At 47.4% G+C, this 23,813-nt stretch overlaps 1 protein-coding gene across 5 annotated transcripts in view; it reads left to right on the forward strand.

The window, feature by feature from the left end:
- Window positions 1-261: 261 nt before the first annotated feature.
- LOC147437047 (uncharacterized) overlaps window positions 262-23,813 on the forward strand; it is a 64,324-nt gene continuing 40,772 nt past the window's right edge. Inside the window, exons 1-5 of one of the 5 annotated variants that reach the window (XM_086486453.1) lie at window positions 515-911; window positions 1,021-1,189; window positions 1,362-1,452; window positions 1,620-2,900; window positions 3,069-3,293. In XM_086486453.1, the coding sequence (XP_086342579.1) occupies window positions 1,149-1,189; window positions 1,362-1,452; window positions 1,620-2,900; window positions 3,069-3,293 (1,638 nt within the window). In that variant the 5' untranslated portion in view covers window positions 515-911; window positions 1,021-1,148. Of the gene's footprint in view, window positions 411-514; window positions 1,190-1,361; window positions 1,453-1,619; window positions 2,901-3,068; window positions 3,294-23,813 lie in introns of those variants that run through there. The other 4 variants (XM_086486451.1, XM_086486455.1, XM_086486452.1 and 1 more) reach the window with 4 other exon arrangements.

Here is a 23,813-nt window from a genome sequence, read left to right on the forward strand (position 1 = left end):
ATAATTTTTTGTTTCACTTTCATGTTCTTTATTAGTTTCCTTAATTTGGCAGGCCTTGTGATTTTATCACTTGTTGTTAACACACTCATACACCCAGTCTCACCTTTGAATATTTTATGGGTACTATGTTGTAAGTGAAAAGAAACTCCCACGGTATACCCTTTCTGCTCGAAAGGCACCGCTAACAAAAAATCTCTCCCTCTTCCAAGGTCCCGACTTCTCATGTCACTTTTGCTTTCATAGTGCTTTTAGTTTCGGAGACGAAAAATGGGGAGGATGAGGCTCACTGACTCGAGCGCTTTGGAACAACTGAAAAAGCAGGTCTGCTTTCGAGGCCGTGCGTCTCGAAAGCCAGGACTTACTAGGCAGCTACGCAAGCTACAGGGCCGCAGCTTCTTGTCGCCAGCAGAGTACTGCATTGCTCTTTTCATTTTCATCCTAGTCTTACTTCACGTATATACCTGCTACAGAAGAGACAGGAAAATCGCCCCCCCCCCCCCCCCCCCCCCCCCCCCCCAAAACACACACTCTCACACACCCTTTTCTTGAAAATGTGTCCATTTCACAGCATCTGAGCTTCCTGCTGTGCGGTACTTTCCGGAAATGGATTTTTGGGAGAGGAAGCTTTTGTAACGCCAGCAGCGCTTTCATGGCAGAAGTGCGTCTATTCGATTGGGGAGAAACGCTTTGTTTTTTCAAGCCAGAGAGGGAAACAGCCCCTTGTTTTGTGCAGCAGAAAGGCAGCTTCACACACATACATACACACTCATACTCACACACACTCTCTCATGATACAAGCAACATGCTCCCTGCAGCCTGCCCTTGCTCTCCTTTTTGGGCAGCCGCAGACAAGTCAAAGGCCTTTTGTAATGTGTACACGCAGAAGTGCCCTTGGACTGAAGGTTTCACATGTTAGTTCTCTGCGCTTCTAAGATGTGTATCGTTTACACATCAGTAGTTACTCGTAACCAGCAGATTTGCCTGCAAGTCTGATGGGTTATGTGGTATCGTTTGCTCCAGCTGGTGTACAACGTGAACCTGCGAGTGGCTACACCATGGCTTTTATAGCAATTCTCTGCACAGCATATTTTCTCATTTAAAGCCCAACAACCTCCATCTTGATAACATTCCCTCTCAGAGGAGGAATAATGCAACTTCAGAGTCGTGTCCTTTATCCCTCTGATAATAAGTGAGCGGGCCTTTCCTAACAAGTGCATTTGTGTCTTCATAGATTTCTTGAGACATTTGCTTTCCCTATATCTGTGTTACATTGTTTGCTTGCTGTGCACCCTTTGCAGTCTTGTGCGTGTGGACTTATGCCTTCAAGTTTTCTAAATTTTTGATCACCTTTACCTGCGCAGCCAGGTAGAACATGGTGTCGCCGGCTCTGAAGTAGCCACGACAGTATGGCATACTATGAACAGGCTGAATTTTCAGGAGCGATTTCTTGCGGTAATGTCTTTTTTATCACTCTACTGCTTTGCCACACTTGATTGGGGCAGAATGTTAGTTTCCCATGGGTTGACCGCCCGGGATGATGTACATGTAGAGTGTGTCTGTTTTTGTTATTTCAAGTTTATACTGACACATAGGCATTTTTGCCTTGCACTATTTTGAAGGCAGATGTCTCTCCTCTCCTCAGTAAGGTTGTTGCGGAAGAGGCGTTGTATATGCATGCAAACGGCCACAACATGTTCGAAGCAGAAGCGCTGTTTTCTCAAGGGGCGACTTCATCGTCTTTTTCATCAATGCAATCTCTTCTGTCAGGAGTTCCATCTTCCATCAATTATAATTTGCAGTTGCTAGAGCATACAACAGGATTGAAAGACTCACCACTAGTTGATAATCCCAAGCCCATGAATGAAGCTCATGTGCTCATGGTGAATGAAGGTTCAAGTTTGTTTGGTGACAATGGGAACAGTTTTATCAGAGAAAGATCATTAAATGACATGAACTTAGAAGGCAGATTTTCAGTTAGTGGAGCTGCTGTATTGAGTAATCAAATGAATGACCCGGTTGAAAATTCGAATCTGGATAGCCAAGCCAGCAGTTTAGAGTCTTTGAAGTATTTGGCTGAGTCGGCTGATGTGTCAATGAGTAGCTTTCGGAGATTGCACAATGATGACTTCGCTCTGAATGCCTGCTTATTTGTTGATGGCAACAATCCAGTTGCTAACTCTCAAATGACATCTTCATTACTCACTAGAAGTTTTGTTGGTGGTGAAGAGGCTCTACAGATTTCTTCCTCGGCATACATACCAAGCGAGTCTTACAGGATGCCCCATTCTAGTTGGAGGCCAGAAGTGCTCAACTCTCTCATTGAAAAGGATGCTTGTAGTCATCTATGTAGTGCTGTGAAAGATGAGGAGATCGATATTCCTACTTTTTCGGATCCCACTCTTGATGTGAATAGCAATTTGCTAGCAGGGCTCACCCCAAACGTGGGTCTTACTACCCAGCTTGCTTCTTATGAATTGGCTGCCCGGACTTGTGTCAAGGAAAATCCAAATGCTTTTATGCTTAATGAACAGAATGATCTTTATGATATGGAAGAAGGGTCAATACATGGGAAGGAAGGTCCGGAGATGATAGAAGGCGTCAAGAATGAGCAGGCCTGTGAGGCTTATGTTGAGAGGTCCTTGCACATCTCTGACGTTGAGATAGATAAGAGAGAAGACGGGTTTGATGAAATTGAGTGTGAAAAGGCTATTCTGCACAATGGTGATAACAGAATAAGGGTTGACCAGCCAGTTGCAGTGCAGGGAAGTAAAGTGTCCTCCGAAGCAATAAAGGGTAAGAAAGGGCTACCTGCCAAGAATCTACATGCAGAACGAAGGCGTCGGAAGAAGCTCAATGAACGCCTTTATCTACTTCGGTCAGTCGTACCAAAGATCTCCAAGGTATTTTCCTCCCCCTTGCCTCATAACGTACAAGAATCATGCGTGGTGTCCATAGGCAATGAACAATACCCTGAAGCTGTATGGTTCTTGGTTTCAAAGGTCGGTCCTTCTCTTTCAAATAAACAATGACACCTTTCTTTAATATCTCCTCTTTGTGCTGTATTTCAGATGGATAGAGCATCAATTCTTGGCGATGCCATTGATTACCTTAAAGACCTACTGCAGCAGATAGATGATCTTCAAAGAGAACTGAAGTCACCTCCGAGCATGGAGTCAGCTGCACTTCCATGCATCCCTAAGAATGGGATGGGCAGCACTTCGCCAAGCACAGGTGCTTTTGTCAAAGAAGAATTCTCTGCAGCTATGGAAGACCAAGATGCACCCTCTCCAAAGGTGTGCTATTTACTTTATCCTCTTTTTGTGCTGCCACCTTCTTGCTAGTTTGCTTTCTTCCAACTTTCAATCAAAGCCCAGCCATATTAACTAGTTTCAAAACCTTTCTTTGTTGTATATGGCAAACTTTTGGTGCCGCTTACTGATTCATATGCAGGTGGATAACCTATAATTATTGCTTGATGTTACCAAGTTTGGTTAGTTAAAGATGTGTGCACGTCGTTTTGTAGTCTCCAAACTTGCGGGTGATGTAATTTAAGTCACTAAGTGGTTTCGTGGTGAGTCTCGACATCTCTGACGGTAGAACTCCAAATGATTAGGAGAGCAAATGTATTGCCAACCAATCCCAGCTTAGTGCAGCCTTCGATGCAGTCTTAGCATGCTTGATCCCTCAATCTACTGGGTAAGCTCCACAAGGGAGTCCAATGCACCGACATCAAGGCTATGCCATTGACCAAGAAGAGATCCGGGATCCTATGTAAGCCGAAGAGAATGCTCCTCCAAATGCATTGTACCTGTGAAAACATGGTACACTATGAAGTCTCTGTTGATCAAGAATGGTGGTGTCCTCTCTTGGAAGATGATGGGCCCATATATTGAAAGCACGACCATGTCTCGTGTGTCCTCTTGTAATGAATGCACATGTGTGTCCAAAGCAATCCACAAGTCACTACTCCCTTCGGAGTGAGCAATCACCAAGCAAGGACTAGAATGAATGGATCTCCCATGAATTGATTTTTGGTCAATGAACAAGCTGAAGTCGAAGCTACTGTATGTTGCAGTAGTGACTGATAGACTGCACGAACCACTGCCAGGTGGTGTCTTGATAGGATGCTACCTCCTATGCACAAAACGCATGCCTATAGGCTGCTGTCCACTCACAATCGTAATTGCATTTTGGTGTGCTTGTACACTCCCGGCTTTGTTCTGAGTGGTGCAAAGGGTCTATATAGGGTAGATCTCTGTGTATGGCAGCCATTGGAGGGCTGAAAACAGAAAAAACAACACCATATTACTTGCAACAAAGTGCCAGCAGACAAGATCTCGCCATCCCGTCACTGGACGTTGAATTGGAGAAGTGGAGGGTTTGATTCCTGCAAGCTCAGGGCCTCTTGACCTCCTCTATGTAGCACTGCCTTCCCCTTGCAAAAACGCAATCCTGCCCATGCTGAAAATTCAATCAGCCCCTCATCTGCAGAATATGCAAGGCTGCCAGAAAACATAGATCCCTGCAAAAAACGTAGATGAGTGCAGGGGGGATCTGTATGTACTTTCGGCGATGGGAGGCCAACGCTAGAGGGGGGAATATAAGAGGGAGTAGAACCCTAGACCTGAGAGCGCCTAAAGCTTTGATACCATGTGAGAGTCGCAAGTGTAGAGAGAGAGAGAGAGAGAGAGAGAGAGAGAGAGAGAGAGAGAGAGAGAGAGAGGGGGGGGGGGGGGGGGGGGGGGGGGGGGACGGAGGGATTGACCTTGCACCCTTTGCCAACCCTAATGTGTCGCTCCACTTGTTTGTAATGAGGGTCACTTCATGCTTTTCCAAAGTTGCTATAAGTTGAGTGTTGCTTGCTCTGCAACTACCATCTCTTTATTAAGCAAAGTGGTTTTAGAGGATTGTGGCTCATAGTTTAGGCCCTCCTCCCCTATCGGCTTCACCATAGCCTTTCAATACTTTGCTCTATTTTGATCACTTATAGAATGTGTTAGAATCATAGTTGAGAGATGGTAGAGGTCAGAGCGTAAAGAACTAAGGAAATATAGAGAGTATTCGAAGATTGTGGCACATAGTTTAGGCCCTTCTCCCTTATCGGCTTCACCATAGCCTTTCAATAATTTGCCCTCTTTTGATCACATATAGAATGTGTTAGAATCATAGTTGAGAGATGGGAGAGGTCATAGCGTAAAGAACTAAGGAAATATAGAGAGCATAGAGTTGATAGAGCACACTGAGCTGCGATAAAAGGGATGTGATTGTGGTAGAAGAATCGGGCTATGGTGGCATCCACCTCTTCCATCTTCTTTGGGTACCAAGAGGCATGATGAGTTATTTGGCGACGGGTCGGATAGGATGAAGTGCCCCGATTCATGAATGTGATAAATTGGATTCGAATGAAGTTCCGAAGAGAGGAAAGCGAGGAGCTTGGGGTCGATGGCTTTGTGTGTGGGCTTGGAGGATTTAGAGTTAAATAATTGGTGCTTTTCTTCAAGCTCCTTCTCGACGCTTACATTCATATAAAATTTCACCTCATGCCCTGGAATGTGAAGATAGTGTGTCCTCGCTTTGTCGTGGCACCCTTTTTGGTGGTATGAGCAAAGCTTGCATGCTTATCCGCGAGAACATTTCGCCACTGTCAAAGTGCCCTGCGAAGTTACCATATTACACCATTACCTCTCCTTTGGCTTTTGAGCGTTGTCGGCACGAGAAGAGGAGGCCTCGTTTGATGGAGAGGATCGAGGGAGAAAGAGAGAGAGCTTTAGTTGGTGAGACTCTTACTTTTCTCTTGGTGCGCTCCATCATCCATGGCCTTCTCTTCATGTACACCCTCTTTTTCTCGTGGCAGCAACACTCAAAAGCCAAAGAAGTGTTCGTGGTGGGATGAAGTGACTTCGGAGGGCAATTTGTTGGTGGCGGGAGGTTCTTGTGGATAGGCATGCAAGTGTTGCTCATACCATCGAAATGGAGGCCACTACAAAGTGAAGACACCCACTATCTTCACATATCGGAATATGAAGTGAGATTTTTCCACAATGTAAGTGTTGAGAAGAAGAAGTAGCTTGAAGAAATGCACCAATTAATTCTCCAAGCTCGTATAAAAGCGATCAACCTCAAGATCCTCGTTTTTTCTCTTTTATTCCACTCGGCTGGACTTTATCCGGGTCAAATTTGTGTACTTTTATGAATGTGGGTACTTCATCCGGCTTGACCCGTCGCCAAAGGATTCTTTATGCCTCTTGAGGCCCGGAAAAGATAGATGCCACTATTTCTTGATTCTTTTACCACGATCACATCCCTTTTGTCACGTTTCAGTAAGCTCTCTTAACTCTGCTCTCTCTTTATGGTTTCCTTAGTTCTCTATGCTCTATCCTGTACTATCTCTCAACTATGATTCTGTAATGTGCAACGGAAGCGATCGATGGTGCATGCTTAAGTGCTCAACGCTTACTCAAGGTTCCTTTTACTTGATGATAGAGTCCCTTTTACTGCATGAGAGATGTGCAAAGACTAGAGAGAGGAGAGAATAATACTATGAATGAAGATTCTTTGAGTGAAAAGAGAGAGAAAGGAGACTAACACCAGATGGCCACCTCCTCCTATACGAGTACTGTTGTTGGGATTGAGCTAAAAAAGAAGGTAGAGGATTTGCAGTCTAAAAGGAGTTCAAAAGTCTAAATGCATAGGTTCATCTGGTGGTCCATTTGCTTCGGTTGTGGATGGTACGGAGCCTTCCATTGACAAGGTTTGGGAGGCCATGGGCTTCATGATCGAGTAGCGTAAGGGGCTTGAGCCGGATGCAGAGCAATACGTAGAGATGGGGTTCATTTGTCTTTCCTTCACACATGGCAACATTCTTGGTGGATATTGAGTTCCAGGTTGTATATGAGACATAAGAAAGGCATATGGAGGTGCTTCTCGAGCATTTAGAGACACGCTTCGTCTTCAACTCGCTCCTTGTGTACAAGTTTTCTTAATGTTAGAATACGGTCGTGCAACCATGGATGGTATGGAGCCTTGAATTGGTAAGGTTTGGGAGGCCATGGGTTGCATGATCGAGTAGCTTGAGGGGCTTGAGCCGAATGTAGAGGAATACGTAGAGATCCATGCGCTTTGTAGGAAGAGGTGGGATTCATATGCCTCTCCTTCACACATGAAAGCATTCATGGTGTATATTGCCAGATGCTTAGATTGATCGCAAGAAGATTGGCTCAGTGCTATGGTGGGAGGACTATGACCATGATGGCCCTGAGCTTGAGAGATTGGCCATTTGTATTCTCAGCCAGACAGTTATTTCCTTGGAGCAATTTTGGAGTACATGTAGCCACATTGCTTCCAACAAGAGGATTCGGCTTGGAGTAGAGAAAGCAAATGGTCTTGTCTTTATCTTATTGGCAAACTTGCAATAACTAGGTCTCTCTCTCTCTCTCTCTCTCTCTCTCTCTCTCTCTCTCTCAGTGACTGATTTTCTCTCAAGAAGAAGTGACCGATTTCCATTACTTGAAAATCCCCTCAAAATGCCCAATGTGCCGATTTCGAGGGCAAAGTATAATATTGATTACAAAGTAGGTGCAAAGGTAACATCGGAAGAAATGTACACAACAAGCCACACGGGCAAACTGAAAATTGAGAAGCCAGGAAACTAAAGAGAGTAAAAAGTGCCCTGGCGAGCTAAGAAAGAGAGGTTTTGGTTAGAGGCCTATCGACCCGTGTAAGTGGCGTGTCCCTTTGTGTGTGGGATTGCAGCGGCGGCGTCCGTTGTTGCTGCCGTCGATGCATTTGGCCTTGTCGGCCACCCCGTTGCACTCGCACCTATCGGCCCACTCTGTTGCACCCCCATTGGTTGATCTTCGTTGCACCCGTCGATGCACCCAATCTCGTCAAACACGCCGTCGCACTTGGCCCGATCAACTCGCCCACCCTGCCGCACTTGCACCTCATCTGCATCGGCTGATTGCTGCTCTACCCAGCCTGATTGTCAACCTTGTCGCGCCCACATCCGTCGACTCTCGTTGGATCTGGCCGGACCCACCATGTGAGCACCCAACATCAATGTGCAAATTCATGTCGGCTTGTCATGTTGTTGGAGCGGGCACGTGGAACATCGACACCTCGGAGGTGTACTCATGTCCACGTCGTGGTGTTGATGGCTGTCACATTGTTCGCATCATGCTTCAAGCACCTCGCTTTGTGCATGGCCGCGTCCATCCTTATCTTGGTTTCCCTCGCGTCCCCCAAGGGTGTTCCCCCCTGTTATGTCCCTAGACATCAGGATGGGCGCCTGCAGTTATGTCCGGCCAGTGTGAACATGGCCCTTTAGTTATGAAGTCCTATAAATAGGACTTGAGTCTCATTTGAGAGACATGTTATGTTTGCAGGATGGATCCGGTAAGGGACTAACATTGGTATCAGAGCCTCCTTCCTGCTCGTATGCACGACATGGCGACGTGCACAAAACCGCTAGAGCTCTCCCAACTCTCGAATAGGGTGGTATGGGACGCTACTAGTGAGAGAGGAGGGCAAAGGGGCACATGCTAGCCGGTGGTGAAAATCTGTTGAGTTTTTCTCACAGGTTTTCGTGTGTGGAATGTTGATTCGCTTGTGGCAGCCACATGGATGCTTGGTAAGTCTTGTTTTACCTCTCTGTTGCCGATGATCTGCGTGAGGGTGTCCTCGAGAGCTGCCACTTGAGGGCATGGCAGCCCCTCTATGTACATTCGGTGAGAGCAATTTTTAAATTATGGAGTATGTTATGCAGCAATGTAGGAGGAGGTAATTTTTTTGATTTTATGCTTCGATGGCCATTGTGTGTGCCAATGGTTGCTTTAGGTGGGCGGATGGAATTACGGCACCTCCCTTACTGCTGTTTTGTAGAGTGCACTAGGCCACTAGGCAGCGCAACCCATTGATTGGTCCTATGGCTGCGGGTGGGCAGCCCCTGGCTATACATAGGCAGCATGGTAACTCTATTGCAGCGCTGGCGCAACGAGTAGGTTGCAGGGTAACAACGTGGGGCAACCGGTAGTGCTTGGCGGCAACAAGGGGTAGCGCAGGGCGGTGGGGCGCATGGGACAAAGTGGCGCAAACTGGGCGGTTCTTGTTGGACGGTGAGTATGTTCTCGAAGGGCGGTTGTACGCAAGCAGCAAGGTGGTGAAGAATTCGTAGTTTTTTTAACAAAAAGCCCTTAGGCCTTGCGATTTTTACTAACCGCCAAGAACCTATGAAGTGACCACCTTTTTAAAAAAAAGTGCATAACCGCGTCCATCCTTATCTTGGTTTCCCTCGCGTCTCCCAAGGGTGTTCCCCCCCCTTTATCCTCAACCCCAGGTGTGAACCCCACCCCCCTAGGTTGTGGGGTTTCTCGAGACTGTGGGGTTCCCTCCAAGTCCTACGGTTCATGCCACGCACCTTGGGGTTCCCAACGGTCCATCCACTTTGCAACATGGGTTTTTTTTGCGGCGCCTCCCTACCCATTGTTGGAATTTCTATCTAGGTTGCCCTGGTGCTTAGGAGGTTAGCCGGTTTGCGTTGAATTGTGCGCAACTATAAGGGTGTTGTAGCTCGGTTGGTTACTCGAACCGAAGGCCGAATCTTGGCTTCACGAGGGCTTGGTGACCCGCGGTGGCACGATGAATCGGGATGAGGGCGACAAACGATAAAGCATAGTTTCGACCCTTCTATTTCTCCTTGTGTCCACCATCGGGTCGTAATGGGTGCATGGTCGGGTATGAGAGTGCCCGATAACGGGAGTGCTCCCCCTCACCACACCACGTGACGGTATTGGGGTGCATGTCTCATGTGAGGAGAAATAAAAGGGTTGAGACTATGCTTCATCTTCCGTTGTCCCAATCCGGGTTTATCGTGTCACCACGGGTTGTCGAGCCCTAGTAGAGCTGAGATTGGTGGTCACCCCTGTTCAAGCTGTCAATTGAGCTATAACACCCTTAATAGTTGTGCACAATTTGATGCGGGCTTGCAAACCTCCCAAACACTTGGGCAACTCGGGTAGAAATCCCAGTCGATGGTAGGAGCGGTCGCAAAAAATTCCATGGTGCGGGGTGGGTGAACCGCTACGAACCCCACGGTGCAGGCATGAACCCATGGCTTCCCTACGGTCCCGAAAACCCTCGAGACCCAGGGGTGTGGGGTTCACAATTGAGGTTGAAGGGGGGGGGGGGGGGGAGGGGACGCCATTGGGAGACGCAGAGAAAACCAAGAGAAGGTTGGATGTAGCCATGAGAGGATGCGTAAAGTGAGGTGCTTGAAATGTGACGTGGATGACATGACCGCCGTTGACTCGACATTGACATGTGCGCGTCTTCGGGTGCGGTTGTTCTATGTGCCTACCATAGTAACAGGGAATGGCCGTTTTCAGGTCTCCGTTCCCCGTTCCCATTCCAAGTTTCCGTTCCGAATCCCCGTTCCGTGTTTCAAACGTGAGTACCCGTAACAGGGAATGGCATTTTGTTCCGCGTTCCCGTTCCCCGTTCCCGTTCCGGTTTCCCGTTCCTGGTAATTATGGTGCCTACTCCGATGACGAGGCAAGTCGTCATGAGTGCACATGTCGATACTGGGTGCGTCGACGTGGTGGGTTGACGGGGACGGGTGTGTTGATGGATGCAACAGAGGTTGGCGGGTGGGGGTGCGACGGGGCCGGGTGTGATGGTGGTCGATTGGAGGGTGTCCGAGGGGGTGGCCAACAAGAGTGCGGTTGTTCTATGTGCCTACTCGGATGACGAGGCAAGCTGGCATGACTTTACATGTCGTTGCACCCGTCGATGCTTGTGCATCGACATGGCGTGAAGATGGAGCTAGGTTGCCGGTGGATGCAACAGAGGTTGGCGGGTGGGGTGTGATGGGGCTGGGTGCGACGGAGTGGCCGACGGGGCCGGTTGCGTAGACGGGGGTGGCTGACGTGTGTAGGTATGTTGACGAGGTCGGATGCTAGTGTGGGTGCGACGAGGGTCGGTGGGTGTAGGTGTGTCGACGCGGTTGAATCCGTCGGTAGAAAACCTGTTAGAGGGAGAAGAACAAGGACCCATTTTGGCCACAACTCCAAACATGAAAAGAATGAGAACGAAAGAAATAATACCAAAACCAACATAAGATGCAAAACAACTTCCGCCAAGCCTGCTTGACTGCACTTGAAAGCCCGAAGTAGGTACTAAAACTCTAATAGACAGACCATTGGGAGCAAGGAGGAGATGTTAGTGTAGGGATTAAGTTGTGGCCGCACGAGAGGAAGTGAAAAGCACGAAGAGGGCGGCACCCTTTAGACACCTTTAATAGGGTTGCCCATCTCCACCTTCAAAGGCGTCATTTTTTCAAGACAGGGCAGTAGCAGCGACAACAACAATGAATTGAACGAGGAATCTTTGTGGCAAAGGATGAAGATGTGACAGGTCACGGCCATGTCGACGAGAGGAGCGGCTACGGAGCAGGCGAGTAGAAGAAGCTACAGATGGCCAGGCGATGAAGCAAGGACACCACCAAGGAGCAGCCATCCGGCGTGCAAGGACCATAGCTGGGCAACGTTGCAGGCAAAGGCCTCGTGCGCAAGAAAGCTGCAGGCTGCAGCAATCGTGAGTAGATAGCCTTCCGCCATGTGAAGGGTTTGCACGAGCAGGGAGTCTCTCTCTCTCTCTCTCTCTCTTTCTCTTTCTCTTTATCTCTCACGCAAAAAGTGGGGCTTGTGGCCCTTTGCATCACATAAAATCAATTATAGGTCTGTATACAAAAAATATTGAAAGATACGCAATGAAATCATGGGGAAATTTCCCAATTAAATCACAGGATACATTGTGGGATAACATACTCTAAGCAGGAAGTGGTAAAGGTTCCAGAAGCTCTAACTGTAAGAAACGTATGCAAGTTTGTCCGTCCCGGGCGATGTAACGAAACCAGAATGTTCAGTTATTTGATTGATATAAAGTCTCTGTTGTAAGAAATGTCCTCTAGCAACTCATAGAAGCCAAGGGACTGTAAAACACTGTGCTTACTATAATGACACCGCCAGGATCGCTCTCACAAAAGTTTCAAAGCACACCAAAGATAAGCCTAAGGAGAACAAGTCAAGTACCCCACAGAACCCTCGGAACCAATAAAATGGTAAGAACCTTAGGACCTCTTCTTCTTAATCTTCCACTACACCTAGAGCAAAGAACTCTTTACCTAGGGGTGATAGTAAAGGAAAGACTAAAAGTCAGGAAACTTAAGTTGACGCTTGATGAAAAATTTGCTCAAGGAATAGTAGGAGGTCAGTCATGTGAATGGTGAGCGCATTGTGATTGTTTGACTTTGGTAGTATGCATGATGTGATTAGTGATTGTCATGTGAATGGCTAGTCATTGTGATTTTATTGACCCTTGTAGTATGCACGATGTGATTAGCGATTGTCTTGTGAAGAGCACATGTTTAGAAGCTATTCTAGTGGATACCATGACAGTTTTTGGATTTTCTCCTGGCATGTTCTTCTCAATTACGCATGAATGTCCTAAAGTACAAGTCTCAATTCAAGAAGATGTAGGTTTTCATTGGCAGTTTGTTGCGTCTCCTGCTCTGGATGTGATATGACTTTTAACATCAAGTGGTTTCGTGAGCTTGATCCACAAGTTAACTGGAAAGAAAACACGCTCGTTCTCTCTATCGAAGATGCCTCTCTTGTGGTTATTCATAGTGAGTGAAGCATTTCTTCTGTGTCATTGATCTCTCTCTCTCTCTCTCTCTCTCTCTCTCTCATGTTTTGAAAGGGAATAAAACACGCAATCTAGTAGCATCTCTCAGTACATAGTTAAACTGTTCCGAAAAGACTCATTCAGTGCATGATAAGGAACCTCTTCATTCTCTAAAGCACGAGAAACATTTTTTGTATGGTAGAGATTTTAGTGTCATTATTGATTATCAAGCCCTCAAGTGGCTCCAATCTTTTCCTAGTACACTTTGGAGTGATCGTCAAGCTAGATGGTTCCAGACTTTTGAGCAATTTGGTGGTTTGGTTGATTATGTTGCTAGTAAAGCTACCCATTCATGAAGTATCTTTTCACAACATGAAAAATTAGTATGGAGATTTTGAGTTCCTCATTCGTGATGGTCTCTTGTATTTTTGCCACCGTCTTTGTGTGTTACCTTCTCATAGGAAAGCCATATTGCACTATGCACATGATTCACTCACGGATGAGCACAAAAGTATGAAGACAATTTTAGAATAGGTAGAAAGTTTGCAATCAACAAATACACAATCTTTCACCAATGTAGGTCGTGTCAATAAGTTTTGCATGCGCATTGCTTGGCAGGACACAGTCATAGCACAAGATTTAGCACTTTTGTCCATCAAGCATCGGTATTCCCTTCGTGGTTTGCCACAGGTGATTGTTTCAGGAAGAAACGTTGAGTTTAGGTCACATTGCTGGCAAGCATTCTTTGAAAAGTTTAGCGTTCCAGTACATTTTTCGTCTGTATCTCACCCAGAGTCTTTTAGGATGCATGGTCAATTTCTAGTCATTCAAAAGAAAAAAGATGTATCTATGAATTTTTGGTTGCCTAATTCATGGTCAGTGCACGATGTTTTCTATGTTGCTTTGTTGAAGTTGTTTCAAGGAGATCCCCCAAAAGGATTCTTGAAGCGGACGAACCCGAGATCGTAGAAAAAGCAAAAGACATGGAGCCGGAGCACTTTTTCAATTTCTTGCATCGCTTTCGGCGAGGCTCAAAGAACCAAGCACTCCAGTCCTTTCTGAAGTTCAAGTACCGCGGAGCCCACAAAGCAGAGTGGGCCAACGAAAATTTCTTCATAGATTACCCAGAGTTGTTGGCGGACTACATGGAAGCCTTGTAGCTCGGTACCAATACCTCTCCTTGACAATGGGGGGATGTCACGTGGTGCACATCTAACCCTAGTGTATGTGGACAAGCTAACTCCTACTTCTAGGGCTTAGGACAGCCTAGGAAGTGTTCTAGCACCCTTGTGAACGTGTACACAGGACGTGCATGTGTATGCACTTTAGATTAGTTGCATACCCTTTGATTGCACATGATTACAACCAGCGTCTGCTCCTACACTAGGGTGTGTTCCCATTACAATTTTTAGTACCAAGCCTAGGTAGGTTTCGTGCATGTGAAGCACCTTTTATATATAAGTTCTTAAACTTATTAATAGGTGACATTTAGCCCAGCCTTTCCAAGTCGTGGGGTTATTATTAGGCCCTTGCACTGCTTGATCTAGAAATTATGACCTATAAAGGTGACCCAAGGGGTCACCATTCACACAAGTAGTACCATCAATACCTTATGGTCATCCAGCCCAATAGTACCTTGAGCATGGCGTTTTCCATCAGCAACATCTTCATTTCATAGGCGTTTTTGCATCTGCCCTCCATCCCTAGACCAGCAGATCATTAGCGTTTCTAGTCAGCTTCATCAACGTCTTTGCACCAATCAACCACCAGCAACAGATATCCATAGCGACAACAGATTTCATCCCTAGATCAGCAGGTCAGCCAGTGTTTTCAGATTTCCAGCCAAAGCACCACAAATCAGCCAGCGTTTTCAGATTTCAGCATCATTCCCATCCCGCACAGCGGCATTAGCATATGAGCCCATAGCCTCGTCGCAGTTGCAGTTCCAAGTCAAATAGCCTAGTGTTTTGTATTTTCAGCCCCTAGCCTCGCAAATCCAAGCATCGTTCGCATGATCCCATCAATATCTCATCATCTAGATCCATTGTATCGATGTGCGTGCAATCTAGCAAATACCTCTCTAGCGATAGAGAAGGGGGCCGTTGGGGGGTTTGGGATCCCATCTAGTGTTAGTCTTCTTTCGCACTGGTTATGTGCCTCGAAATCAACAGTATATGCTAGGAACAATGTTTGGGGGTATGTAAGGCATGATGCCAAACCCCATGCATGATAATATTTGCTTTTTTTTTTTTTTTTTGAAAAAAGTCAGGGCTGTATATTACTGAGTACAAAATAATCCCAGCGGATGCCAAAGTAGCCTATCACGTGGGGTGTACAAGCTGAATGAAAGGGGGAGAGCTACTATAGTGACTACTCGACTAGAACAATCTCATGGTGGTCGGTGTGAGGAGTGGAGGAGAAACCACTGAGGAGGGGCATAATGCCAAGTAATTTGACCACCTGTCAGTGTGAAGAAAAGTGGGGATCGTGCCCAACGCCGAAGGAAGGAAAATCGACGAGCCTCGGCTGCTCTAGGTGTATCGGAGGACGAATCCCACTGCCAAATCAGGGTGTGAATGGTGTCTAGCCAAATGGCAGTGAGGATATCCTGAAGGAGCTGTGGAGCCGCACTGAGAATGTGAAGACAACGAGCTCTCCAAATATTCCATAGTGTAATACTAGCGATGACTGAGAAAATTGCATCACGTGTCTGCGAACCTCCCTTCCAAGCAATCTGTGGTAGCATAGCCAAAGTCCCTCGTCGATAACCAGTGGAGGTAAGCATGAAGGCTGGATCTGTGGCTGAGCCCTCGTAGAAAAGATGCGGGCCGGGCATCGACATCAACCATGAGACAGATCCCCAAGTAAGAAATCCATGCTGAACACCTGATCTGCTGAGTAGAGAGCAAACTGCAAGCCACACTACATGGGAAGTTGAGCATGACCAAAGACAGTGAGCAGGTGACTCAAGTTGGCGCAAAGGGCAGCGAGTACATAACGGATCATGACCCATAGTATCTAGCCAAGTCCCAACTGGTAGTCCCGCATGAGCAATCATCCGCATGAGCAATCATCCAAGGAGCAACATGTAAATCCCAGATCGCGAACCAAAAGTGCTGCAGATAGGCATGAGAGAGGCCTGAATGTAACCAGAAACGCATACGAGTAGGCTGTTGTGGTTGCTGTCCCATCAATGCTAATCTTCCAATCCGGACGGTGTACTCAAAGAAGGATACAGGTGCACCTGTGGGATCTGAGTGAGGCCAATGCCACTCTCCTGGGTCCTAGTAAAGCTGCGATAGGGCACGGCCCTCCCACACCCAAAGCCTCCAAAGTGCAGCGTCAGCGGAAGCAAAACGGGGGTCAACACAACGACGCTTCCCGCGTGAGCCAACTACTCGTATGGCCTCCCATCGGGCGCCGGAGGAGATAAGTAGTGGAGAAGTGGCAGCGTATGTTAATCGAGCATGAATCCCCTGAGAGTTGTCAGTATCAACTGTGAATAGCATGGTGTCCAAACGAACTAATAAGAGAGTGCTCTGGTCAAAGAGGCCTTCCCAGCCACAATGAGGGGGCATCTGAACCGTGCCGCGCATGACTGCATCCCACTGTGAAGGAACAGCAGAATCGATCTCAAGCAGTCTGTCTGGCACCCCGCGACCAATGTCATAATGTTTTGCCACAAAATCTGCATCTAGCATACCTGTCTCATAACACAACCGCATAGAGGCAGCAGGGCCAGAGTCCCAAGCAGCCCAATCAATGTGAGTCCTCTCTCCAAGCTGACGAGGTGGATTAACCGAAGAATCAAGAACTGTAGCATTCCAAATGAGAGGCTGGCGCTCAATCTCCTCACGACATGAGGGAGGTGAGCGTACGATAGTCCGTCTCATGGAAACCCAAATCTGAAGGAGCGATCGGAGAAAGGGTGAGAGGGTGGAAGTGGACAAGGGAGCATCCGTAAAGAGAAAACGATACCCTGAATGCCAAGTATGACCGTCTCTAGTGCCGAGTCGTGGAGTCACTGTGCAAAGAGCAGCCTGAAGAAGCATCTTCCAAGGTTCTTGGCCGGGAAAAAGACCCCGAACAATAAGCTTGGTAAGAAGTGCGCGGCTCTGTAACTCTGGATCAATGATGCCAAGGCCTCCCTCTGACCTAGGACGAATGATCGTGGACCAGCGAACTCTAGCACGAGTATCAATAGTCCCATCTGTGTCACTCCATAAAAAGTTCCTTACTAGTCGGCGGAGCTGAGCTCACACACCAGAATGTAACATCCAACAAGAAGCCGTATACCATACTGTAGCCAGAATGACTTGGTTGGCGACCAATGCACGGCCAGCCAACGACAGATGACGTGAAGACCAATGGCATAGCTTCCTGCGAATAGACTGTAGTACGGGTGCAAACTGCTGCTGTGAGGAAACATCAAATCCAACCTGGAAGCCCAGGTATCTGCATGTCTAACCCGGCTGTAGCCATGTGAAACCATTATCTACCCCCCAAGTAGGTATGTCATCACTACCAATCAATAACCCAAAGGATTTATGCCAGTTAATGCGTGCACCTCTGGCAATGCAAAAAACCTGTAGGGACTCCCGCATTGCATCAAGAGCGGGTAGCAAATAGCGCAACATAAGCATAGTGTCATCAGCAAACTCTTGATCGATAAGGTCTGGAGCTGTAGGTACTGGCATGGTCAATCCCTGAAATGCATGACTCTGAGCACGAAGAAAGTCAGACATAGTCTCTCCCACAAACAAATACAGATATGCTGCTAAAGGACATCCCTGACGGACAGATCGAGAAAGCTCAAAACTACGACTGACACGGCCACCAATAGTAATAGCGCTGCTGGCAGTTCTGAAGAGAGCGGAAATACCTGAAATCCATCTCAAAGGGAAACCCATCCTGGCTAAAGATCCTTCGAGAAAGTCCCAGTCAACACGATCGTATGCTTTCTCGAAGTCTAGGATGAAAAAAGCGAGAGGTTCAGAAGATGATCTTGCCCACTCTACTGCCTCATAAAAAGTGAAGATATTATCCAGAATGCATCGATCCATAACGAAGCCTGTCTGAGAAGTATGAATAATATCTGGTAAGAACGGCCGCAAGCGATGGCTGATCAGTAACGCTAATATCTTATAGACCGAAGGGAGTAGGGTAATAGGTCTCCACTGTCGAAGCTGAGTGGTGTCACCCCACTTCGGAATAAGAGATATGAGACCTGAACAAAGAGCCGGATGCATATATCCTGATGCAAAGATGTCTTGACAACCGCGAAGCAGTGGTATATGCAATACATCCCAATACGTCAAAAAGAAGGCTATAGTGAGACCATCCTCGCCTGGACAGGAGGATGGATCAAGACTCTCTATAGCAACATGGAGCTCTGTAAGTGTGAAAGGCGCCAACAGGATCTCTGCCATAGTGTCTGTACAACGATGTCGAGTGTGCTGCCAGATTTACTCACGGGCAAGTAAAACCTCAGGAGTGCATACATCAGCAGTGAACACTGTCTCAAAATAATCTGCAGACATATCAAGAATAACATCAGGATGCATATGTAGTGTCCCCTGAGCATCGCACAAAGTCCGCAGAGTGGTGCCAGGAGGGCGTTCTTTATGTGCCGCGAAGAAGTCTTTATTCATTCGATCAGCTTTAGCTATCCAATGAGACACTGAAGCATGATGCGTGAACTCAGACCTAGCCTCCTGTTCGCGACGAATCTCTTCTGTGAGCTCTGTCTTTCTAGCAGCGAGATAAGCATCCTGAGGCCACTCCTCAAGCAAGCGTTGAGTGGTACCAAGAGGGATGTGAAGATCAGACTCACGTACTCTCAACTGACGATGAATGATAGCAGTCTGATCACGGCAGTAAATACTAGACTGAGAAATGCAATGAGCAAGAAACTCTCCAGGGGGTCCACAATAAGAAGCATCCGTGGACCACAAGTCATGAATCTGCTGCTGCAATACTTGAGTGGTGAGAACAATGTCAGGGATGCGACAGCCTCGTCTCTGAGCAGAGGATCTAGTGAAGGAGATAAATAATGATGTGGGAAAATGATCTGAGAGGCTGGTTCCTCTCCATATAGTAGTAAATCTGCCTAGAGATGTTGCCCAAGGGCCAATGTAAAAACGGTCAAGTCGCTCTAATAATCTCCCCTGCTGTCGTCACTGAAACCCCCAAGAGTAATGAAGAGTAGCAGGGTGATGACCAAAAGAGGGTATGTGCCAAGCGTCAATACCTTGAATCGCTAGAAGAAATCGATCCCAAGCTGGCTGCTCATCGGGAGAAATGGATGATAGAACGGGAGGTGTGGTGGCTCGCCAATCAGAGTCGCTCTCAACGTTGTTGAAGTCACCTCCAACAACCCAAGAGTCTACAGCGAGTAGAGCAGCAGCCAAGGAGGACCAAAAAGTAGCCCTCTCCCGAGGGGTAGTGGGTGCGTAGACTGACATAAAACCAATGATAGATTCCCGAATCCGAATAGAAACATAAACTGCTCTGCCAGCGACTAGTGTGCCATGCTGCTGAACTGAGGCCAAGTAACGTGGCCCCACTGAGATGCATACACCGCAACTCTGACCATGAAGGCCCAAAGCAGGCTCCCAAAAAGTGCGGGCGCCCGATGGCACGAGATTGCCAAAAGGAGTGGCAATCTTATGCTCCTGTAGTAGTAGTATATCCACAGTGCCCACTACATGAGTGTGTAAATCTCTGCGAAGTAAAAGCTTACGGGAACCTTTTACCCGAGAAGTCTGTAAACCATTAGCATTCCAAGAAAGTACATGTAAATCCATAGACTGCATGAAAGAGTAGGTATAGTATCTGACTAACTGCGCATCTTCTTGGAGGCAGCTGGACCATCCAAGGGGTGAGCTTCAGGCGGTAGGAAAGCAACCCACAAGCCCTCTCTAAAGTATGGTGTCTCATTGCACCAACTGCGAACCTCAACTTGTTTACATTGCATTACCGATGTTGCAGCCTTGACACCCCAAATGTGCATAGACATAGGAAGCACCACATCTGAGGATACATGAATGACCATAGGCAGTGAATAGCAAGCATAAACATCACTCCACTCCATAGCACCAATACATGAAGGATAGTGAGGAGACAAAACATCGGGGGCAGAAGTAGACAACTATAAATGAAGCTGAGCCATAGTCTGGGCATGCACAAAATGGAGAACCTGATCCTCGGACCATTCTTGAGCAGCGTGGAATGGAAGGAAAAAGGAATGCGTAGGTTGAGAGCGACTGTCAATCAAAGAAGGAACACAACCTGTCTTGTAATGCATAAGGTAGAGCTGTACCCGCAATGGTCCGTCCGAGTCACCGCACATCTCAGCCCGATGAGTGCCCCAGGAAAGAGGGCAAGAGCTGAGAAAACTGCGTGGGACGTAAGTATGAGCTGCTGAGGGAGGGGGGGGGGGGGGGGGGGGGGGGGGGGCAGAAGGTGGAGGGGGGAGAGCAAGGATAGGAGGAAGAGGATGAGGAGGGAGAGGTAGTAGCGGTGAATGATCCATCTGCATGGGAATAGGAGCCTCTGGAAGAGGGGAAGGAGCGAGTGGAGGAACAGCAGGTGGAGGAGGAGAACAGCAGGTGGAGGAGGAGCTGGTAGCAGAGGTAAGTGATCCTGTGCTGAAGAAGAAGATTGGTGAGGAGAAGCAGGGGGTAAGGGGGTGGTGGAAACTTGAGAGGGAGCAGGAGAGGTAACACTAGGGGCTGCATGCATTGGAGGTTGCGGACGAGGACGGAAGGAATGGTTACGATCCACTGTCTGCCATGCTGCCTCTGTAGGAGCTGAAGCAGAGGGAGGAACATGGAGGGTCGAAGCTCTAGGAGCACCTGCAGGCTGAGGAGGTGCTCGAGTAGTAGGAGGAGGAGCCGCTTGTTGGTGCTGACCACGTGGCTGAGCATGAGTGCCACGAGCCGGCTGCTGTTGTCGCCGATGGCGTGGCAATGTGGGGCATTCTCGCGCCAAGTGTCCCATCTCGTGATAGCGTAAGCACTGCCCTGGACGGCCAGTGACTACCATTCGGCAAGAGTAGTCTCGATCGCGCACAGCCACAGTAACTGAATCTGGTAATGAAGTATCCCCAAACACCAAGACCTGAATGCGAGGTGGACCAGATGAGAAGATGCAGGATCCTGGAACTACTGTGCCAAAGTGAGCAGCAATCATCTGAAGGAGATGCTCATCAATAAAATGAAGAGGCATGTCCGGGCAGGAGAGGGTCAGAGGGAATCTGGGAACAAGGTGTCGACTGTCGAACTCCTCAGTAGTAAACTCGGGATACCACCGCGTCAAGTATATCATCCTGCGATTAGTGAGTATCGGAGACCGAGCCAGGAGAGCTGAGGCAGTGGCGGGATTTGAAAGACGTACCATGAATATACCTCTGCCAAGGAATGTAAGCTCTGAGATCCGTCCCTGAGTAGTGCCCAATGTAGTTTGACACCAATCGCGTATAGAAGATCGAGGTGGAGACTGTCCAATCATCCGGCCAACCAAGGCATGCTGTGCCAAGTGTTGCACTTTGGAGTCAATGCGTGTCAACAGGTCGCCAGTACAGTCCACGCGACAGGCATGTGGTGATGGAGCGCCGTGTGTAGCACTCGAGACCGGCAAAGCTGCCATGAAGAATGGGCTAAACTGGCAGACGGGAAAAGCATGACCCGAATTGAATGTTGGACACTTTCTCTCTCTCTCTCTCTCTCTCTCTCTCTCTCTCTCTCTCTCTCTCTCTCTCTCTCTCTTTCGCTTGCAGGCGATTGAAAGAGGGCGCGGTTAGGGTTTGGGACAAATTAGGGCTTTCGGATTTTTAGGATTTCGTGGAATTAGGGTTTCGTAAACTGTTAGGGTTGCAGGGAATTAGGGTTACACCGGCTGCAGAGCACGCGTAGGCAGCAAGGGCGTGCAGGTAGCAGAGCATGCGCAGGCAGCAGTCTGAGCGCGCGACAGGCAGGGAGCAGGGCGCGCAGCAGGGCAGTCCGGGCGCGTGTGGAAAACAGCGTGCAAGGCTCTCTCTCTCTCTCTCTCTCGTAAAAGTAGTCAGGGCCAGTTTGGGGTGCCATCGAGCAATTTTGATATGGCTGGTTTTTGCAATTGACAAGCTAATATGGCACCAAAAAGCCAGAATGCTAATGGCCAAGGAGCATGGATGATGCCAACCACTATACCCATGTTGTAGACACTTCTCTATGACAACTTGACAATGCTTGACAAGCCGAAACCATATAGAGAAGGTGGTGCATCGGTGAAGTTTGAAACTTTCAATGGTTTCTAAGACAAGACGAAGGCTCTTACTTTCCTCCAACAGTTTGATACTGCTTATGCAAGGGGGGGTTTCAACGATCGCAAAGGTGCAATTTTCTTAAAAGGAAACGCGCGTTCATGGTGGACGACTTTATTGATGCAAGGAGAGACTTCAAACATATGTTTGCATCTGCATGGCTATCAAATGAATTTGAAGTTGATGTTAGGACCGATCCCTTGGCTCGATCTTAGAGCAAAACCCGCTCATCAAATAATCTAGGATTTCAATCTTGGGATTCCTCGAGCACAGGCCGTAGTCGTCACTCGTTCCTTCCCTCGTAAAGAGAGTGTTCATTCACTTGTGCGAAAAGCACTACCATATCTTCCCTTACCGGGTAGGGGGTGTGGGCTTAAAGACTATTCAAGCTTAATGAAAGCTTTTCTTTGCTAGAAAGCTCATAATAGTTCCTTCATAATTTCCTACCCGTAGTAGCAGGTAATCTGTTCAAGAATTACCGGATACCAGATCAATAGTTGACCTTCCGGCTAGTCAAGCAAACCAATTCATCTCAGAAAACAATGTTTCAAATTGATCCTACTCTCATAAATACTCGAGAGTGATTGTCCTGGTTGGACACATGCATATCTCGTGCATAAAAGCAATACGCATTTTATGAGTTCCTCAAAGATTTAACTTTGATCAAAGACCTGCCCTCTCACTTAAAAACTCAGGAGTTAAATTGAATTCCCTTACTCCAAACTTTCTCCGGATAGCAATGTATCCTTCAAGGAGAGGTAACAAAAATTCGTTGTTTCTGTGTTCAATGGTTCTCGCCCCACTGCGGGGATTGTATTCTATGTACACTAAGGTGTACACTTTTAGCTTTTATTGCTGACTCCACCATCTGTTGCAAAGTATCTTGCAGATGGGTTTACAAAATTTGGGCAAAAGTCCTTCGTTAAATTTGTTCATCCTTCCTTCCTCAGAGAGGATCAAGAGTGGAGCTACCTTGGCAAGAGTGAACCACTACTTGGTTTGACTCACTCGTGTTCCTATTGGGCAAACCCATCCCAATCTTCTTGGATGCTTTCCTCAAAGTGTAGAGGAAAAAAATTTGTCGAAAAATTCAGCCTTGAATTGAATCCAAGTCGTGTCGTTAGTTCCTTGCAGAGCTTTGGTATACCACCAAGTACTTGCAATCCCCTTGAGGTGTTTAATCACATGCCTAATCTTTGACGCTTTTTCAGAAATTGCCGTTTGCAAAGGCAACTTCAAACTTGTCGAATCAAAGCGGTAGCTTTCCGGGCATCTTCCCTTTCGTCAAAAGTATCAAACTTGACTGGAAGTGTTCCTACGTCTAGAGACCACCTTCATATCCTTCCCGGAATGGCGGGATTTCATGTCTATAGTTCTGGATTGACGTTCATGGATATTTTTTGGATTCTGAAGGATCTCGAGCATTCCGCTCCTTGGATTCTCTAGGTTCTTGAGCATCATGCTCTTGTCGCCTTCTCAAAGAATCCCAAGTCTTGTGTCGACTTATTGCAGAGAGAGATTTTTTTTTCCAACTCTGCAAGTTTTTCCTTGCAGGACTTAGGGTTCCGCCTGCTTACTTCTCTCTTGGCTTGTCATGGCTTCTTCCCGTATCTTCCTAGAGTCGTCCTCCTTTACAGAGAAAGAGAGGAGACCATGCTCTGATACCACTGTCACAAACGGGAGCGCATAATAATATAAAATACATTTGGATAAATAGGATTTATGACTTATTACTGAAGCCAGAGGATATAGAGAGAGAGATAGAGAGTGAGAAGATCGACACAGTACTCGGGACCAGAAGATGGGCTGGTCCCCCCCCGTAATAGTA

This window comes from Adiantum capillus-veneris, chromosome 17, assembly GCF_014529385.1.
Source record: "Adiantum capillus-veneris isolate H3 chromosome 17, ASM1452938v2, whole genome shotgun sequence".
Lineage (NCBI taxonomy): Eukaryota > Viridiplantae > Streptophyta > Polypodiopsida > Polypodiales > Pteridaceae > Adiantum > Adiantum capillus-veneris.